Below are 22,297 nucleotides of genomic sequence, written 5' to 3'. Positions count from 1 at the left end.
ATGAGAACATCAGGCAGCTGAGGCTTGCTGCTAATGCACTTAAGAATATTTAAACTAAATAATAAAAAAAATTATAGTAGAAGGGCTACCCACTTGAAACTTATCTGAAGCCTACATTCCAAACTTGCTTTACATGCATTTTATACAGATATTCCTTCCATCCTTGCTACAAGATAGAAATAACTTCCCATCTATGAATAGGTTCATATTATGACAGATGTCCACTGGTTTCATATATCTTAAAATAAGAATGTCATTCCCTCCTTTGCCATCATTTGCCATAGTTAAGTCAGTATTCCTTCTTCTTCACCAATTTCTTTTGTTCAAAAAAATATAATCCAATGTTACGAAGCAAAATTATTAAAAATCAAGAAGAGTAAACCACAGCTTCTAACATCAACTCCACTATGTTGCCCATTTTGTACATTTCCTGGTTTACTACTTATGATTCAAACAGCAGCACAGCACCTTGTGCATTTACAAGAAAAAGAACAAAGGGCCCTTAGGTGGCAGATTGCAGAGTTAAGAGTGGGTTTGGGGTATTAGATCCAATTAATAACAGCAAATCAATGGAAATGCATTATTGTGACTTCTCTCACCTTCACATGTTCGGCCGTCTGTAGACACAGAAAAGCCCCGCTCACATATGCACTGGTAGGAACCAGCCGTGTTTAGACACTCCCCGTGAGGTGAACAGAGGTCAGATCTCTCACATTCGTTGATATCTGAAAACACAGAGACATTAACACCTTTGCAAATCACCATACCCTTAATATTAAGCCTAAGTTCAATTAGTCTTAAAAGTAGGTTTTATTTCCACCACCTATGTAAATGGCTGTATAAATGGGCTCATTTTCCAGAATAACCAAATCTGGAATCATTCTTAAATTCTGTACAGGCATCAGTATGTTCTGCTGCATCATACTGTCATTATATCACTTTCTCCGATGAGAGTGATATAATGAGCAGGTGAGAGTGATTTGTGAGATACCAGTATAAGCTCCACACTGGCCAACATTTCTTCTGCATTAGGGGAATTCTCAGCCAGCTCCATCTCACTGCTGCTCGATTGCTGCACGCTGGTCAACTTGTGCATCGGGCTCCATGTGCCACCAGCAGGTCTGGAGCTGCATCCTTCCCAGTAAGTTGATTTTATATAATTTAAAGCCAAATGCTCTTTTTCACTGATGGTGAATGGGAATGGTCCCAAAAGGTTGCTATATAAGAGTTTGTCATCATTGCTTTTCTTTTTCAACAGCATTTTTCAAACACTGACTTTCAAACTTACTTTTGAATCTGAAAACGAGCATTTCTTTCTGATTGATGTCTCCTCTTACTAACAAAACCTGCCATCAGAACTTAAGGACTGCATTCATTCATTCAGGAGGTACCGCTTACATGAATTACTATTCACATTGTAGTTGTACTTGTGTATTTTGCTTTACAGAAACTTTTAAAGAAGTTTTCAATAACATGCTGAGATTAAACAGAAATTTAGAAACAAAACTTACACCAGGCTCATTCATCCATCATCACAGATACTACACTATCCTACAAGTGTGACTGGGAGTCCTTCTTCAATATAGAACTGGATATATTGAAATCCATACTGGTTGCTCATGCCCAGTATACCATGTGGTCAAGATCACCCTGCACTAGTGGCCTATTACCTGGATCTTTTACCATGCTCATAATCTCTCCAGGAAAATTCTCTCAAAAATTTTATGTTTTTTCTTGCTATTACAGAACTCTGACAGAACTAACTTTCAGTCATTTAAAAATGTCGCAGTTTATCTGCTACTTAAAATATTTTGAAGGTACTGTTAAAATGTAAAGAAGTCATCATTTATGATACAAGTATGGCTAGTTTTGTCCAGTACAAAATACAGGAAAAGAGAATATACTGAAAATTTTCATCTATGACAAATAAAAATTCTACTTTTGCATACTGCAACAGCTTAACAACTAGTCAACACAGTGAAAAAAAAAAAAAAGTCTAACCATACTTAAGTTCTCCTAGCCAAAGATCTCCCTTTATGTTTTTTCACTTTGTCCAGTTCTTTGCTATTCTAACTTGTCAGTATTCATTGTATCAACTCCTCCTTTCTTCCATTTGTTTTGATACTGATCTGGCTACTTGTGTCAAGCAGTTTCACTCCCCTTTACAGCAAGCTATTACTTGTCAGTGTTGGTGGTCGTCTTTCTCAAGTGTGGTGCTCTTCCCTGAAATGATTTCCAATTTTCATTCATGTTTTTCTTGTTAAAAATACTGTCTATACTGACTGTTCCTTAGTTGGCTCATAAGTTTCCTTATATTTATCCATTTAAGACATGAGGCCTATATACTACTACTTTACATAGTGAAGTGAAGAGAGTGTATCAAAGCTGGTATTGATTTATAGTTTGTGATCAATTCTCTTTTATCTGCTAAAGGAAAGTCTAATAAAGCACTTCTATATGTTGAATGCAACATGTTCTGAACTAGAAAGCAGTCCCATATAATACTCAGAACTTCTACAGGGAATTTACTGCTGGTTGCACAAGATCTTCAACATAGATCAGCTGGAATAACTTCCAGCTCAAGTCTAAAAGGTGCATGAGAGTGCAGCCAAAGCAGAGCCAGGTCTCCTGGTTCTCCAGGCATTTAGAGCACAAACACACCATCGCTTTCCAGCTCTAATACCACGGCTCTTGTCTCATAAAAACAGATGGCAAAAAGGAGTCGTGAGGCATGTCTGTGTGTTGTGCCAACACGGAGTTGCGATCGTTTAGACCTAAAAGCTGGGAAGTATTTTTCTGGGTTTGGCAATGCTGACTCAGCCTCAGAAAACACATTCTCTTCCTCTCCACCCATCCGCCACAAAGCACTGCAAGTGTGTTAGAGGTGAGGGACGTTTATCTAATGTGACTTGACACTAACTATAGTGCCCTTTCTGTTACATCACAGATTCACAAACATAGAAGGCCCTGTCAAAATAAATGTTCCCAGGATTCAGGAAAATGCAGCAGTGTATCTCTGTTAGTTCTAAAATAGATTCTCTTTCAAGTTACGAAAGCTGAGATTTCAGCCTCTTGAAATAATGTCTCAGCATATATTTACAGAAAGTAATATAAAAATGAGAAGAGCAAGAAAGTACTACAAGTGATTCATAAAATGAGTTTCTCTTCCTTAGCATGATCTGTGACTATCACAAGTTATGCTTACAAACTTGCACATTTATAATAATGATCCAGGTATTTTTTAATAGCTATTTCATACCTTGACATCCCCTATTTGCTATCTGCTGGAAACCCTCTGGACAAGTGCACTTGTAAGACCCATCAGTATTCATGCAGTTTCCGCCAAGGCAAACATCACTGTCTTGAAGACATTCATCAACATCTGAAATAAAAATGTAACTCAATTATTAGATGATGTAAAAACTGATGAAACTTCCAGTAGCGGTACTTTAATACTAACATAGCAACTTGAAGCTATGATGTTGTTTATTAATGGGGTGGGGGGAATCAAGTTTACTACACTTCAGAATGTCCTTTTCATTTCTTTCAACTTATCATCAAACTTCTTGTATTTCTAGAGAGCTTTAAAATTTGAGTTTGTGTTATTTATTCTTAGCAAGCACGTGCCATCTGCATCTCCAATGAAAGCAATCCTAACAGACCTTCATACCGACCTCTCTCCTCCTTTAATGGTGACCATGGTGTTAAAATAGTACAATTAACAAGAAAATCCAAGCAGCTGTACATTTAGACAGACACAAAAAATGCCTAATAATGCAAATTTGTAGTTGCAATATGCATCTTTGGACATGTTTAGACCGCTTTACAAAAATCCCTGAGCTGGAAGTGACCTGACTCAGATGTTGCCCAGAGCACAGGCAAGCCAGACCAGACGTGCCTGCTGAGACAACTCACAAAACAACCCCATGGACGTGGGGCAGGCACCACACCATGTGGGCTGCTGTGCTAACGGTTGCTTTCTCAGAGGCAGTTCGTGTGATGCAACACAGCCATTTCACAGGCTCAGCGGCTTGGTCACGGAGCTGAAGAGCTGCTTCTGCTCAGTGCTGCACCCAAGCCATAAATCCAGCTCCAGAGTCAGGGCACGCAGGGTCCAGCTCCCACCACGTTCCCATCACCCAGCCTCAGGCCTGTAGACTCTGCCCTAGTGTCTTGACATCCATGGCATAAAAGTGAGGACTGACACACAGCAGGGCAAGTTTCAGGAGATAAACTAGATACAAAGTAATAAAAGATTCGAAGAACAGGACGCTGGCATTGTCTACACCTAAAGTCTTTTCTTCCCCAGAGGAAACAGAGCACAGCTGCTGTGGGTACAGGAGTAACTCAGCAAGTGCCAGCATTCCAGTGATATTATGCAGTTTTGTTTCACTACAGCTCAAGATCACAAAGTATTTAATGACTGTGCCTCTAGTTTTAAAAGAAAACATAGTCAAGTAAAAGAAGCATGTCATAAGCAACTTTCCCCTGCCTCCACAGTGCCCCACCTTGTAATTCACTGAGTCTATTCCTCTGATAACGCAGATAGTTTCCTTTGAAAAACAGTTATCAAAGACTTTTTCCACTGCCTTTGATTATTCGGATTTCTTCAGCATGGATTTTAGCTGATTAGGATTGTAACCTTTTCCTGTGTTGCACGAATGAATAACAATTGTAATTAAAAAAGAGGACACGACCTCATTTCTACACTTATCTCTGGAAAGCCAACACTATCAGAGTGCAACTATCCCTGAGATTTAATCTATTTGATGAAAATACGAAATAGGGATGGCTTTCTTACATAAATGAATATTATTGCAGATAAAACTGCACTTCATGCTGACAATGTGACCTTTTGATAACCATATGTTTTATAATAATTTTCAACTGAGAAATAAATTACGGTTTATTTAAAACAGCAATTAATTTTGACTAGGAGCATGAGAAAAAATTAACGATTCCCTTGTGCTGAGTTAATGCCAGGTCTCACAACACAAAGGCGCTTTCTGCCAAATGCAGTCAAAATGCATTATTTTCTGCATAGGATGCAAACCTCCCTTTCTCTGATGCAAGTCTTCACTGGTCCTACGGTTGCTGCACAAGAACCTCCAGAAAAATTAGAGACAGTAATTCATGCTTGAGATGTTCAGTGCTTTTTACCACCCTTTACACATGCGTGTCTTGAGCATTTTGGCTAGCAAAATCTCTGGAGGCTCCTAGGAGAACACTGGAGCTTCCTACGCTTCAAACACTCTTTTCCAGTAACCCGAGTTCTTTGAGATGTGCAGTCTACATGTAAGTCCAGATGATGTATATTCATCCTTCCTGTCAGTCGAGACAAGGCCAATACTTTTTACCCTTTGTGCTGGGCTCATACTTCGTGTTCCCTCATATCCAGAGCAACACAGAGCAGAACATCTCAATGTCACTTCATCTCAAGAACAAGATGCTGAAGCAGAGAGTAAAGCAGAAAGAAAATAGACCATGCATGTGGTCATGCATCTTGATGTCCTCTGACTACTAGGAAGTAATCTCTTTTTCTGTCTTCAGGTGGAAGGTTGTGCATACAGCCCACCTGCAGATGGTCATGTACTTCCAGACTACTGATTTCCAAGCAGATAATACAAGTCTCTAGAGGTACTGCATAAGGGAAAAGTTCTTCAGCCGTGGATAACAGGGTACACAGGCACTTACAATAGGAATGGGCACACAAATTATTGCTCCCAGACACAACTGAAGGAATGAAGGCCTCGGTCAGTTCTCATCTTCTGAAGAGTTCAGTGCAAGCATGCATACAGAACATGTATAGTGCAGATATACACCAATGTATAGAAAAATTATTTGCAAATAACCTTTATTCGTAAACAAGTGAATATTATGCAAAGACCTCCAGACAAAAACTTCAGCCAGAGTTGCAAAAAGCACAGCTGAAAATGAGCACAGTGTAATTCTGCCAAATTCTGCAGTATCCCTAAAAGTTTGCACAAGTGTATAATGATCAAACCGGCAAACTGTTTCTTGAGCTGCTACATTTTTAAGAAAAATGCTGAAGTAGAAGAAATCCTTATTGAATAAACAAGCACATTTCTTACAAGTGATTTGTCAATCACACTGGCTTTACAGCCTGACACATTTGTGGGTCTCCTCTGACATGACAAAAGTCCGCCCCTGACCCTTTGAGAAACCGGAACCACTCTGTTCAAATGAGAACATTCATGTAAACAGGCTAATCTGAAAATCAGAGGCCATCATGTGAAGAAACATTAGATGTCTTCTCAAGGCAACTGTCCCTTTATGGAAGCTCTGCCCATGCACACATCTGGCTGAACTAACAGTCAGGAGGAAAGCCATTTTCATGAAGATGGGAATGTGCCTGTGAGGCTGAGGACTCCGCTGAGAGGAAATGTGAGAAAATGAAATACAAATGTGAGATTTAAACCTGTAATCAGCTGAACTCCCTAAATGTGCACTGAATCAATACTTCAAGAAGCCTTCAAAAATACTTGCATCAGAAAGTGAGAAAAAACAAGAGATATGTATAGCAGATAAAGCAGTTGCTTTAAAGTAAAGCATTCTTACTGACAGCAGAACAAGCACAGTCTGTTCAGACTTAGTTTCCAAGGGGCAAAAAGCAGTCCGTAATATCCTGTACTTCAGAAAATACTGAAGGGATATAATGCGAGCACAGAGAAGTTTTTTCCACTTAAGAGATGAATAGATTTTGTGCAGAACTTTAAATATTTATGAAACTCTTCAGTGAACAAACTGTCTCTACAGAAATTAACCACTCTATCACTGGGTGGAGAAGCTGTAGATTTGGTTACAGACTCTTGCAAATGAGACAAAGACCCTGGGGTAAGGGAACAGCTTTACCCTTTTCCCCTGTATGATCCAATTCCTCTTCTTTTGCCATAAGAGCTTCTGAAATTGTTCTTTCTTGAAATTTGTCCTTGAAGAGAATCAAGGAAGAGATGAAGATAAAGCACAGACCTGTCCTGACAGGCCATTGCATAGTGATGGAGAGCAGCAGCAGTTACCATGACATCTTGGGCTACATGAAATGCACCAAACCTGTCCGAAGAGAAGTTCTGGAAAACATTTGATCCCCAGCTACAATGGATTTAAATGAATTTCTAGATTTCATTTGCTCTTCCCTACAAGACGGTTTAACTCACCATTTCATATGCTCACACTCTGCTAACAGCATTTACTAATTCAAAATCTCTCTCTGCAGACTTGATGGCTTGTAAGGCTTCTTGCTGAAGGAATGAAAATGACCCAAACTGTTCTGCATCCCACTCTCTCACCATCTCCCTCTATGCTATGCAGAGGAAAGAAAGAACCTCTTCTTGTTTAAGGCGGACAAGGTAAGATCTTATAAACTAAACTGCAGCAATAGAAGATTGCCATCACACATTTGGGAAAAAAAGAAGTCTAACACAAGGACAGCAAAAGCACCGGCACAGGCCACTTGAAGAGATGTTTGGAATCTCATCTGCTGAAGCCTATTCAGAGCAGGTTAGATGAATACCTGTCAGGAATGACACCATATGGTTTATTCTGTCTGGCAAGCAGGATGGACCAGTGATCCCTTCCACCAAATTTTTCTTTGATTCTTGACACAGTATCTCTGCATCTGTTGCGACTTTGGATAATCTTGAAGCCAGATGAGAGCAAAATTCTTTGACACAAGTTTCTAGTGCCTTGCATCGTCAGCCCACATTTCTTGAAGCTGATAAAAGTGATGCTGGTATTCACCAGGAACTCTGAGAAGAACTTGCTAAGTTCTTCTATGACCAGATTCTTCAAACAGGTCAGTACCAAAGAGTATCAGTGTGCTAAGGAGATTTTATAATGTATCTTTATTCCTTGTTGGTGAGAACTTCAAGACATACTGTCACTCATTAAATGTGGATGGTCCAGTTATCATCATTGCTGATGAACTCTGGTCTGGTATTATAGGTTTGTCTTGAGAAGACAGCATTGGCTGGCCCAGGGGGAATTGCTCTTCTGTCTGGATCACTTGAAGAGGTGGATTCCTGACCTACTGCTGTGAGTGAGAAGGTGGGAACTGCCTCCTAGAGTGCTGTGTAGAGAGTAACTTACCAGCAGAACACTATTAGGTAGAAGAGCAGTAAGGAGCTGTGTCTTCCATGGTATCAGCAGCTACAGAAAGCACCCTAGAGACTGGAAAGCTTTTACGTGCTAATACCACAATGTATGGTGAGAGCTTCACTGAGAGATTTTCCCCCACTAGGATGAGATAAGGAAGCAATTGAGGTACAGTCTTTTCTGAAGCTTGCTAGTAAGTCATCTCACATGCTCAAGGTGATCATGAGTAGTGCAGCAGACGTACCATAGCAGGTGGTAAAGCCAACGATGGAGACGAGAGACTGGCTTTGAAATAATTAATCAGAAAAAAAATGTTTGCCTATTACTGGACAATTAAAACATTCTGCTTCAGAGATAACAGAGTCTTTCTGTTTTCTATAATACAGCATTTCTTCCTACATTTACCATACATCTTTCACCTCTTATTTTTGTTTTTACAAGCTCGGTATGTAGACTGACTTCTGGGACAGTGAAAGCTGTGAACTCCAGCAGATCCCCCTAGAGCTCATCTTATACTACGTATTTTCTCCTGCCAGTGCACACATGGGATTGTGGTGGCTGGCTACAGGTTCCCAAAACCAGCAGGAGAAGAAGTTTTAACTTAGCAGGCCCCCATGTGAACAGTATATGCTGGCAGAAGTTTTTGTAATACAGAACCTCTGCGTCAGAATTTGAGCAACAATGTTTGGAAAGGCTTAATTGTTTTTGGTAACAATGTCAACAGCTCTTCCAGGCTTACTGTTGGAAACACGTGTGCTGATTTCTTATATGTGGAAAGATGACAGGGACTGTTTCTAGGAATCCATTAAGCATGTGGCTGTTTAGGTGGGGACTGTTGGCAGTTGACAGTAAAGTATTCAGAAAGAAAAAGGAGCAGCACATCCTTCTGCCCCATTCTCAAAAGAGTTCATGCCTATAGCTGAAATAGTCAAAATCCCATTGAAAAAAATGAATCTGTAGCTTAAGTCCATAAGCTTACCTTCACACTGATCTCCAGTAGATGATAATGTGTAGCCTTGGCTACAAATACATCTGAAGGATCCTTCTGTGTTCCTGCAGCGTCCGTTTGTACATAGTGATCGGTGCTGGCATTCGTCTATATCTGTAGCATATATAGCATATATGTAGTGAAAACAGAACACATCTTAAAATACCAATTACTAGTCAAATGCTGCAATAACCACTTCTGACCAAAACAGCAAAGAGAAGTGTCAATATCCAGTACGGCTTCTCTTGGTCTTATTTACTAACAAATGCAGACAGACAATATAATGCATAAAAAGATATGAAATTACAGATTGGATGTTTTCCCTGAGATGACTGCATTCAGCATTCTCTTCTGTAGTGTCAACATATCTCTCAATGTACAAACGGGTACACACAGGCACACAAATACACACAGACGCTACTTGAGAGCTGCTTTTGTTTCTTTTATATCTGGGCAAAGGCAACACTCCACTCCAGTGAGTCAGCAAAACCCACAAAATACTTTCCAGCAGGATCACCACCTCTTACCAGGGTGTGGTTTTCAGATGCACACTGAGAGGCTGTTCCCCTATTAAGTTGTACCTTAAGGCTACTTTAAATACTTGCCTTGTAACAGTATTAATCCTCTAAGTATGGGGAAATGTCTCTCTGCTTCCATAACCACTGCTAGTCCCTCAGTGCTTCAGTTCTCATAAACTGGGGTCAGCCTGCGTTAACAGATGGACTTGAACATCAAACTTAAATTTTCCTATGAAAACCTCAAAATATTGGGGGGAGGGGAGAGTGGCACTTTGAATTCAGAACATAGCACGTGTGCTGTTTGAGCTAGGAAACCTGTTTTCCCTCCCTTATTTACAAAATAATTGTTAAGGAACTGTAACTAAATTGATAGGGTAGGTTCTTAGTCACTTGTAGGATTTAGGCATGGCTGAATGTCTTTCTGAAAATATACTCCAATTCAAACTGGAGAAAGTTACTCAATGAGGTTTTTCAGGTCTGTGTTATGGCTATGGAGTCTGACCTCTTGAATAATGGTCCCTTGAGCCCACAGAAATTTTGAATTTAAGGATCATCAAAATCTGTGTGGCTGCATGAAGCATCTGGGCACATGTACAAGTCCTTACTTTAGAAGGGTGCACTTTAAGAAGAACAGCCTGCACATGCCAGCTCAGCTTGGCAAGGACCCTTTTCCATGAAAGGCTCAGAGGAAGCAGTCAAACTTCGTCTACATACTTTCCCCAAGACCAGTCTGCTGTGCGTCCTGGACAGCACATTTAGCTCACTCAAGATACTTAACTTACACTGATGTTTTGTTCAAACTTCCTGACAAATTTACATGAACAATCATTTAGTTTTACTGTATTATTTTTAGCACTCAGAAGTCTGAAAGTCACTTAGGGAAGGGTGGGGGAAAGGGAAAAGAAAAAAAAAAACATCTGACAAGAAACGTTCAGGTTTCTGTGTGCTTCCACAGCTTGGAGATATTCTCCCAGATTTTCACCTCTGGGGAGAGGTTTCAAGAAGTCCCCTATATTCATACCTTCTGTACACTCTAGGTTCTCTCTCAGACTACTCTGCTCTGACTTCGGACATAGTTTTGTTCTACTGTGCAGTCCTGATGGGACTTTTAGATGTGGAATAAATGTAGAACCTGACACTCTGAGGTACAGGTACTGTTAGAAATACAACACAAAACTCACTCTCTACTAAACATACTACTTGAAATACAGTGACACCAACGCAGGCATCAGCTCACTGTTAGCTGACACTGCTGTCTTCCAAGAGGGTGCAGGCTGGGTTTTTTGATTCCACTCACTCACATGAAAGATAGAAAGAAGAGCAATTAAGGCAGCGAAAGCCACTGTACCCAAACCTCCAAAATGACAGAAATGCCAAGGATTTTCCAGAAATTCAAATTCAGCAATATAAATATTACTACACATTGATTTGCTTTATAACAAATGTCAAAATCTACAATGTGACCATGAAAGTGATAAAATGGAAATACATATTCTTACATTTTTGGTTATTTAGCCTCAGTGTTGTACATTTATTGTCTCTCCATTGAAAGGAATACTACTGGATGAAAAATATTATCTAAAAGGCAAGTGCAACCTTATGAATTTTAATCATATTCTTTCCTACCTTCACACTGATCCTCTGATGCAGAGAGTTTGAAACCTTGGCCACAAATACATCTGAAAGACCCCTCCATATTTTCACAACGTCCATTTGTACAGAGATTGCCATACTGACATTCATCTATATCTGTGAATACAAAGAAAGCATATATGTAAAATTAACTTGGGTAAAACCATCTTTCAGTTGAGTTTGGGAATTTACTCAAATTCTGCCATAAGCATGGTTATAGTTTTCCTGTATATTTTGACGTCGACAATTCTGCAGCAAGTCTGACATAAAAAGGATTTGAACTTGAGCTGGCTTGTTCTCAAACACTCAACTACACTCAGAACCCACGTGACTAAAACAATGCTTTCATCCCAGTACTGCAAGGACTGCAGTTTATCCTAACAAACCTCTTTCTTCCTTTTCCTTTCTTTTTTTAAATGGAGATTGCACTATGAACTAACTATGTCCACACCATCCTTACCTGAATAAGATTATTTTGCTTATAATTTTCCAACAGTAAACCAGTGCAGCTTTAGTATAAGAGAAGAGGTCAGCAAATGCTGACACGTTTACTCTTGCATGACACAGATTTACCTGTGATAAAAGCACTAGCAGCTGCCAATACCTTGTAACCATTATCACTCAGGCTTCTGCTACTGCAAGGAAGAGTCCAGATGCAGCTCATTCTGGTAAGGCTGTGTTAGAAACTGTTCTCTCCAAAACCATTTTTAAAACACTGGTCAGAATTTCCCAACCTGCTGCCTGTGCTTGTTTAACTGGAGCTTACCTACAGGTGCAAGGGAACAGGCAGGTCCTCTTGGAAGCTAGAAGAGACCTCAAGCACATTTTCTGCTGGTGAGTTTTTGCTCTTTTTTAAAGCTAGCTCAGTTAATGTACAGGACTAAAAGGAGTTCTCCAGTGCGTAACTGGACTCCACACAAAACACATGTTCATGCGAGATCTTCACAGATTACATTCTTCAAGTGGACTTAAAGGAGGCAGGTTCTAAAGGACTCAGCTGACACCTGAAGTATTTCAACGAGATATCTGCACTTCACACAGGTCCCCTTGTATAACTTTATAAGAGAAGTTTTAGAAGCAAAATCTCTCTTCCTGGTCACAAATCATCCTTTATTTACAGGAGGACTTGAAAGAAACTTTTTTTTTTTTTCTATAAGCTATCCCACAGACACAAACTTTCATCATTCTCTGAAAGAGTATTAACTAGATGGGCCACTCTCTTTAGCCAGCATGAAAACTGTTATGTTACTATTAAAGAATAATTTTCAAGATTTCCTTCTGAATGCAATGTGTATATATGAACAAAGGAAAAAACAAACATATAAATAAATAACATCTTTCATTACAAATCCAGCTACAGTTAATTCAGTATTCTAAAATAATCAATACTTTTTTCCCTAGGAGTGGTTTTCACTTTTAAAAACAAAAGGTTAATTTTCAGATTTTATTTATTTATTTTGGGGATGCAGTTAACAGCAAGCACGTGTCCCTGGTTTTATGGAAAAAGTTGTATTTTTTTGCTTCACTGATGCAGAAAAAGTATTACACCTTATTTGCTTTTATGTGCCAGAAATCACATGACTCCCAATTATCCTGTCTTTTGCCAACACAAAGCACACAAAATCTGTCAACATGAGAGAGTAAAACTACTGATTATTTGAGGCACTTCAGCAATTTAGGCAGCTGGAGCACAGCGAAAGCTGGAAAAAGATTAGAGGTCCTTAAATCATCATCATAGCTCTTATTAGCCATTGTGAATACCTGCAGTAACTATTTTCCTCATATATTTATCATTCACAGCTCTTTACAAGCTCCTGTATAATCTGACTTTGACAAAGTCCATCTCTCCCCAGAGACAAATGAAATCATCATTATTGTCCATATTTCAAATGACCTACATTCCTTGTTTCTTCACCTGAGCCTCCGACTTTGTAAACAAGATGCCCTATTGCAGCCTGGCCAAGAACACGAAGCAGCATCCTCCCAAGAGAGGACAGCACAGATCCACAGGTGCTCTGCTGTGGCAGTTCAACAGGCAATACTACTTACACCATTCTGCAAGGCTAAATTCTCAGATCCCTACACTGTTGCAAAATGTGCTCACTCAACAAAACACAACCTTTGCTCCCAATGCATATGACCAATGTCCTAATTCAAGAATTTTCTAAAACATAGAGAACTTAATTCAGCAGTCAGGCATGCAAATTCCCAACTGAATAACAAACCCGCTTCTTGTAGATTGATTTTCGTCTTCTTATCTCCAAGCTATGTGAAAACAAAGCCTGCAATATTATTTCTGATTTTCGGATGGGACTTGAAGATCAAGAGACTTTCCACAGGAAGACAGCAGAAAAGCCAGGAATAGGACCTAAATCTTCTGAGGTGAAGTCCAGAGCTGCAGCTGATTCTATTGAAGCTTCCTACAGTAAGGCTAGAGGTACATGGATTAGCTCTGGTGACCTCTGTATTAGTTTTAAAACCTTCTGATGGGGTCCCTAATGCTGCATAAGCTAACTAACAAATCAGTTAACCACATAGCTGCAAAATCCACCTCAGTGATAACTAGGAGGATGAAGCAGTCCAGAAAGTTTTGTCAACCTAATTTTTTTTTCATTTATTCATCAGTCCACAGAAGTGTGCTGTACATTATTGTCATTCTACATCTTAATATATCACTTTATCTGAATGTGCAAATGTGGAGTGAGAAAGATGAAAAAAAACCCATGATTGCAAGTATACTTCTTAAAAATTATTCAAATAGTCCCTGTACGACACAAATGCACTGAGGGACCTCGGACAGTAGCAATTTCAAGACAATGGCGTGGCAGGGTGTGCAGGTGCCATTTTTAATTTCTTCCAATATGCAGCTCACATTGGATATTCCCACCTAAACTGCAGTTAAATTTATTCTACATAAGTCTGAAGCGAACCAATTGACTCGCCTTTATTAAACAAAAGTAGCCAAATTCCTGGCTTTAAATCCTGGAAGATTACGATATCAATAGCATCAAAGAACTGTGGAATGGTTACACTAGACTTTCTAGGGCATCAAGTGCAGGCAGAGGAGTGAGGAAAAAAAATACTGAAAACTGCAGAGAGGAAAAAAAATACTGAAAACCATACTAGGGAAAAATAGCAGAGCTGCAACTGACCTAAACTAACAGCAGAAACAAATTAATTTATGGAACAATGGACTTAAAATACCCTTCATAGATAACTTGGGAAATATTTTCCTTTCCAGTGTATTTAAATTGTACCATATTGCAAAGCTACAGATTTAAGACAAGCTGTGTCTGCATTACATTTTCTAAAATGTGTATGGCTTATTTCCAACATGATGTAAGTCTAGAATAAACAGAAAATGAAGACTGATCACATCACTAATGATGTGAGTGAGATGTCTAGGCTTAGAACATTTCATAAAACAAAGGAAAAAGGGAAACTACATGCAGTAACGTAAGGAAAAAAAGAATCATCAGCTTGGAACCAAGACTTATCCCTTGCATGACTTAGTTTTGCTTGTAAATCTGAGCAGAGCAGTGATTTCTTTTCTCTCATTCTATTCCTACTAACCTGGTTAGCAAGAATGAAACAAGTGAAAGCTATGCCATGGCATTTTCAACCAGGCTATTTTCATAAATAGGTATAAAAATCAAGTTTGATATGGTGAAGGAATGTAAAATTAAATCAACTTTACATATTCCAAAAAAGGAATTAAATAAGAGGAAACATTTCTTAACAGAGTGCATATGTCACATTCTTTGCAAGGGTAGCAGGAATCCAGGCAGGTGGGAAGAAGCAAAAGATTTGCATGGACTAATGTGTGTGAAGTGAACCACAGCAGTTTGTTGTAAACATTTCATAGCCTGCTATAACTCCATTAAAATACAATTACCCGAGAAATACATTCCTCCACAATAAGTCAAAAAACAAGACCAAATAATGCAGCTATGACGTGCTGATAAATTGTAACAGGCAGATGTTCAGACAGAAATAATTTGCTACAACAGGCCTTCAGAAAATAGGGTGATTGAAAAAGGTATCACCTATACAGCAAAACTGGTGGTGAGGCTCAGACAGCTACACCATACATTTTTCAGGTGCTTCACTGCAACCTGGCTGTAGTCTTGCTCCACAGATCAAAAGCCCATTTGTGGCCGGAGCACAGTAGATGTCCATCTTCCAGAGCTATTTCAACCAAAACAATGCTCTTAAACTCCTTTATGACCCGAACAATATGACAACAGCAATTAGGAGCTATCAAGAAATAAGCTATGGAAGTACAATGCCAGTCTGACCTACAACAATAAGGCATACATCCCCCATGTAGGTTATTCTACACCTGTTTAGGTAACATGGTTACTCCGACCATCACAAATGATAGGGGATGTGTTACACACAGAGCAGACAGAGGATTCTCACCAGACAGCAGAGCCTTCACAACTGAGGTCAAACTTAAATTTCTGGTAGTGCCCCAAGAAGTGGCGCTCAAAACTGCAAAAGATTATTTCTTTTTGCACAATGGATTCATTTACTCTTTCTTATCTATATCTCGAATAGCCACAACTGATTTGAAAAAAAAAATAACCTAACATTTAAAAAGAAATCTACAAAACTATGAGAGAAATCTGTCCTAAAAACCCAACCTAAAGTGAGACAAGCTGCTTTAAGATGTACTAATGTTTTGCTGGAGATACAGATAATTAAGAAGTTTTATTAATATGCTTTGTGAGCTAACTCTTGTATCCTATTGAAAAGTCTGCAAGTCACAGTGATGTGTTAGCACTCTCATGGTTTTCCATTTGTTAATACCTCCAAACAATGGCCTACTTAGCATTTCACTGATAATACATCCCTTTCAGTTACATATTTTCTATTTCGAGAATTTAGTTTTGTAATTATAATTGTATTGTTTGCAGTCTAGATTCAATATTCATTTATCTACTGTAAAACACAATTTCCTCATATATACTGTGTCTGAGAACATAAAGTAATTTCTCTAATATCTAAAGTAAAACTCTCATAGTATCAATTGTTATTGAATGAAATGAGGACCCTGGGCACAGTGCCATCAACAGGTTGTAACACTGATGGAATAGGAAATACAGTGTGTCAGAACAAGAACTGTTACAGGGGATACAAAGAGTACTGAACATACCATGGCACTGTCCATTCCAGCCTCTGAATCCCAGTCTGCAAGGAATGCACTGGTAAGAGCCAGGAGCATTGACGCACTGTGCATCTGGACAAGTAGTTGGAGTCAGGCATTCATCAATGTCTTCAAAAGAGAAGATAAAAGGAAATACTGGTCAAAGCCATAACAAAACACTGAACAATAATCTGGTTATTCTGACTGTGCTCATATTACACTAATACATTTAAAGAGTTGCATACTTTGTTTGTTACAGACCCAGGAAGGTACAAGTTCACACAGATTTGGACCAGCAGAGGGGCATCTCAGAGAAATAAATTAGATGATAGTACATGCAACTGAATCAGAATTTTCTGTTATATGGTGAATCTTTGACAGGCCCTCCATAACATACAGCAGAGCAGATTTCTGGCTTAGATAGGTAAGAATGACTTTGCTTAGATCATCCCTTTACCACATTGAAGTGTACTGAGGTTCTTCCCATAGCCAGTCTCAAGAGACTTTGGAAGTGCATTGCAACAACAATAATATTGTAACTCTGGCTTCTCAAAGCAAAGAGGACTTTGGCATTCTCCAGTGTCCTAGAGTTATGCAGCATTTAAGTATTATATGGACTATAAATTTAATTGTGTGAATGGCAATCAAAGATGTTTACAGGGAGTAGGGATTTAATTATGTCTGAAAGAATGTACAAGCAACACACACATAACTGAGGCTGGCAATATTTAGGGTGATAGAAGAACTTGTTGCATCAGGAGACATCAGTCTGATGTGAGTTTACTCACAACAAAAGAAACAGGTCCTGAAAAAATCATGGATGTCATGTCCAGGCTCTGAGCATCTACTAACAACTTCTTATGCTGCACCAAAGAAACCCAGAATACATGCAATATATGCACTCTAAAAGAATGCATATAAAAATTACATTCAAAGACAAGTTACTGTCAACTGACCAATGATCAGAAAATGCCGGAATTAAAACTGTGTGGGCAGCCTCATTCCAGTCTGCCTCCATACATGAGCATCATTTTGTAATATGGTCTTTAATTACACAATAATTATAATCTTTCCTACTAAATACTCGCTTCATGCAGTGCACAGAACTAATGAAATCAAAGTCACCCCTAAACCCAGCTTCATGAGCTCCTGTCCCTTCCTAGCCCCAAGCCTAGCAATTATGTCTTCTGCAATTAAGGACTGTACTCCATCACAGATAGTAGTGAGGTAATTTACTCCTAGTTTTGGGAACAAGCTCACAGAAGGAAAGCAGCCTCCAGCACTTGTCATTTAATCGGACAATGCTCCAACCTTCAAAACATCCAACATCCCAGCTCCAAACAACTCACTGGATGTGGGCAAATACCAATTTTTCATACAATCATTATTGTCCAGCTGAGAATACTTTCTCATAAAAACAGCAACAGTCCTCTTCAGTTGCTTCAATGCAGACCTGCAAATGTTTTCCAGTGAAACTGCTGTGAGATTTTTTTTTTAATTAAATTAACAAAAAAAATCCACTTCTGCTGAAACCTGTTCTCAGAACTGCCTGGACTGTATCTGCCCTCAAAGTACACAACATAAATAACTTATTTGGTACAGAAATCTTCAGTCAAAATAAAAGTTTAAATGCTGCAAAGCTTAAAGAAATCACAAGAAGATTTTATAGGAATACTTAATCATATGCAATGATGTTCAGCTGTGCCTATAACACTGTTCTACATAAACAACAGACTCTACAAAAACAACGTATATGCATTCTTTATGTTTCCCAGGCCAGGCCCACGACAGAGTCTGCGTGAGTATAGCTTGAAAGTAGAATGAAGATGGTGTGAGGAAACGGAAGGGAACTCTGTGTGTTGTCTGCAGCTTGGAGGATTCTTGCCTTTGTTTTTGAAGTGTGGAGGAGGTGGGATGGAGTTATTTGTGGAATCTGGAATCTGTCAGTAGGGTGACTATAACCTGTAGGTGTAATGACATGGTGAAATGATTCCTGATTGTGTCATTTCCTTGGTTTGATGGATTTAGTGTAGGAGGGTTTTTCCCTTAAGCAACCTTAAATAACTTTCAACAAAGAACTTCACTTCAGAAATTACATATTGTTAAATTACATGACAGAGGACTACCACCACACTACTTAAAATACAAGCTAATAAGAAATTTGACTCACTGTGATATTCTGATTTCTAGCCTACTTTAATCACAGATTCCCTACTGACAGAGAAGATTTGGAAAAAATAGTTGTAAGATGAAGTGTGTGAACCATTTATTTAAATAAAAAAAAATGTCTGAACAGAAAGAGGAATCTTTTAGCAATGCTCAGAGCCTCAAACATATCCATTGCAGCTTTAAGTTTCTTATTTGCTAGACAACCTAACACGTTAGCAATTTTCTTCTGTCCTAAGTAACTTAAACTAAAGCATGAACAAAACTGTTTAGAATGAAACAGCTGCCTGTGTTTTTTTAGTTCACAATTCAAGCTGAAAATGAAAAAAGAAAAAAAACCAGCAAAAAAAGACAAAAATATCACACTGAAAAATAATACGAAGTTTTTGAAGTTCAGATGCCCTAGGATCTCCTGCAACATGAAAGACATACTAGATACATATTTCCAATTAAAAAAAAAAGTCAACTTATAATTTTCTACCTGTTATCATATAGGAAAAATGGCAGATTATTTTTTTTTTTTTGAAACAGAAACTTGGTACTAAGTATGGAAGGAAAGACTAACAATGAAGTTAAGAGATTCCATAGGAAAACCTGTTAAAACAGCCGTCCCAAGATGGTTCTGTCCATAGTGGTGGAACACCTATGCAGTGTCTTAAATCTAAATGATAGGAATTGAATTGCAGTTCCAGACATCAAATAACTGAAAAGATTGGAGAGTACTCAAAAAGGTTTCTTGTTTAAGGTTGTACCCTCTGAGAATTTTCCCTTTGCAGCTCCCGGCACAGCGCTAAGCCTCCCTTGAACAGCAAGCAATGTTAATCGTTCCAAGCAGAGGTAACATTTAGCATTGTTTTTGTGATATGAATAAACAGTAACTTCACCATCCAGGACATACTGTAGATAAAACAGGCAATGTCCTTTTGAACATTCTGCCATTTTCAGCTGGTGTGCAAGGGGAAGTTAATTAAATAAAGTCACTGTGAGAGAAATCCAACAGTAAAATTAATCTAGAGAAATTACCCATGGAAATAAGCACAGAGTGGGATAGGGAGAGGGAACTCTGAACACAAACAGATATAAAACCACTATGCCAAGATATTTGGTGTGAAATCACATAGCAAATGGAGAATGAAATGAATTAAATGAAATATACCAGGTAGAAAAATATTAAGTTAAACATGAAAAAAATACGTTATTTTAATATTTCCATCTAATGGTCAGATTTCTTCAAAAATAAAGATATAGATGTAAATTTTTCTGTTGAGATCAGAAACAGCAGTCAGTGTGAACAAACGGCTCTTCCTATTGCAGTTGTTTGGCTTGGCAACTGTTACTGTATTACTACTGGTGAAGAGTCCAAACCCACCTTCACATTCACCTCTTCTGTTCATTTGGTATCCACTATTGCAATATTCACATCTGTATGAACCAAGAGTATTTATACAAAAGCCTTCTCCACAAGTATGGGGTCTTGAACATTCATCAAAATCTGCAGATGAAAAAGAGAAGTTAAGAGAAACTTTGCTTCACCATGAAATTACTGAATGCTTGTGCCTCCCCTAAACTCTGCTTTAATTAAACAAAAGTGAGTTCGGATTTTCAAGCTGTTTGCAAGCCAGAGCCCTACAGCTGTTTTTATTGAGCAGTTCCATCTTTACCTCACTGCTTGTAATCAAAGAGAGAATGACATCTAGAAACAACCAGCCTGTAGGAAGAAGGGCAGTGAGCAGCCCTGCCTGTGGTTCCAAACACACTGCGCGTCACTGCGTGTATATTGTGCCCAAGGCAGCACTAACCTGAGGAACATCACAGCCACTTCAGTCTCTTTGTGCTGCTCTCCATGCAGTCCGTGGCTGTTTGCAGTTATATTTAAAAATATGGTTTGTTACAGCTGCTAGTGATTGAAAGAGTTTTTAATATTTGTATTTCCCACCACAGAAGGTGTTTTTACTAAATGGTAATTTTTGTAAACAAGCATGATACTGAATATATTCTTGGTTTTTAACAAATAACATTTTGAAAAGTAGTAGGAGCCTCTCAAATATTTTTCTCACCACAATACCTAGTGAGAGGCAGCTAAAAACATTTCCAGGCATCAGTTCAGTACCAATGACATTGAAGAAAAAAGTTGAAAAGGGGACATTAGGGGGTTTTAAATAAACTTCTTGATTCATCTATATATTTTTATTTTCTATAAAGGAGACCAGTAATTACCAACACAGTCTGTTCCATCTTCACTGGCCATGAATCCAGCTTGGCAAATACATAGGAAACTTCCCTCTGTATTTTCACAGCGTCCAAGGGAACAGAGATGAGGTGCCTGATTACACTCATTGATATCTACAAAAGAAATAAAAACGTAAGACTATAGAATAACATATTTAGTTGTGATTATTTGTGTAAATTCTATGCCATGCTTTTGAAAAGGCTGATCTTGTAATTATTTTAACTATTTGAAAAAGTATATGTTTTCCTCTCCCTCAGAGCTGAAAAAAGATGCATTAAATAGTTTTGGTTGGAAAAACATGCTCCTGTTGGCTTAGACTATAAGAATATTGCATTGGCCCAAAGAATGTGAGATGATTACTATTCAAATCACTACACTGAGTGCAAGCTGCAAGCATGGAACAATAACACAATTTGGATGCAATAGAAGAATTTTAAGTTGCCATTTGGCTGTGTATGTGTGTAAATTATTTTTTAATACTGTAGTTGTACCTGATAGCACGCGTGAAGTTACTAAACTTTTGGTAGCATGAAAAGTTGATACGCCATAATCTGGCAACATGATATAAAATTTTTTTTCTGATCCAAGTTACAGAGGAACCAGCATACTCTGAATGAAGGAAAGATACTGATTCAGCTGCTTCCAAATCTGAAATGGCTCATGTAGAGCCAGGCTGGGTTCTGTCTCATGTTCATCAAAGCCCTCTGTTCCAGAACTTAGTAGTTTTGAAGGGGATAAAGACCTCACTTTGCAGATCTCCTAATGTGCTTCTGGGATGTTTGTGACATACTTTCTTTTTTCAGCAGAAGGTTGAAAGGAAAGACCTAACAAAATGACTGGATTTAGTTCAGCTGCAGAGCTGGTAGCTGGGCAAATCATTCTGAGAAACAGGCATCCGTTCAATCATTCTTTCTCCAAACAGAAGTGTATTTCATAGCATCATAGAATGGTTTGGGTTGGAAAGGACCTTAAAGATTATGTATTTCCAATCCCCCTGCCATGGGCAGGGACCCCTTCCGCTAGACCAGGTTGCTCAAAGCCCCATCCAGCCTGGTCTTGAACATTTCCAGGGAAGGGGCATCCACAACTTCCTTCCAGTGTCTCACCACTCTCACAGTAAAGAATTTCATCCTAATATCTAAACTACATTTCTCCTCTTTCAGTTTAAAACCATTACCCCTCATCCTATCGCTACACTCCCTGATAAAGAGTCTCTCCCCATCGCTCCTATAGGCCCCCTTTAGGTACTGGAAGGCCACTATAAGGTCTCTCCAGAGCCTTATTCTTATTTCTTCCTAGCAGTCTGATGATTTTAGTTAGCTGACATAAAGCTGAGAAGAGACGGTCTGTCTAAGCACTCTTCTCTCACCTCACAATGGGAAGTACTTTCATTCAGTTTAATTAAATTCACGTTCTTTCTGAGCAGCTGAAAGGCTATATCAGATACTAGCTGGCAAATTTTATTTGATGTAGCAAAAATAGTTTCTGTGTAGTTTGGAAGC

General features: G+C 38.7%; 1 protein-coding gene across 1 annotated transcript in view; it reads right to left on the bottom strand.

Moving 5' to 3' along the window:
• LTBP1 (latent transforming growth factor beta binding protein 1) overlaps positions 1-22,297 on the bottom strand; it is a 199,851-nt gene that overhangs the window by 42,620 nt on the left and 134,934 nt on the right. Inside the window, exons 17-23 of the mRNA XM_074166229.1 lie at positions 20,783-20,908; positions 19,935-20,057; positions 16,409-16,528; positions 11,245-11,367; positions 9,092-9,214; positions 3,260-3,382; positions 600-725 (exon numbers count right to left, since the gene is read on the bottom strand). Of these exons, the coding sequence (XP_074022330.1) occupies positions 600-725; positions 3,260-3,382; positions 9,092-9,214; positions 11,245-11,367; positions 16,409-16,528; positions 19,935-20,057; positions 20,783-20,908 (864 nt within the window). The remainder of the gene's footprint in view (positions 1-599; positions 726-3,259; positions 3,383-9,091; positions 9,215-11,244; positions 11,368-16,408; positions 16,529-19,934; positions 20,058-20,782; positions 20,909-22,297) is intronic.

Source organism: Numenius arquata, chromosome 2 (assembly GCF_964106895.1).
Source record: "Numenius arquata chromosome 2, bNumArq3.hap1.1, whole genome shotgun sequence".
NCBI classification, from domain to species: Eukaryota; Metazoa; Chordata; class Aves; order Charadriiformes; family Scolopacidae; genus Numenius; species Numenius arquata.
The sequence above is the reverse complement of the archived record's forward strand: the minus strand, read 5'-3'. Positions and strand labels throughout refer to the sequence as shown.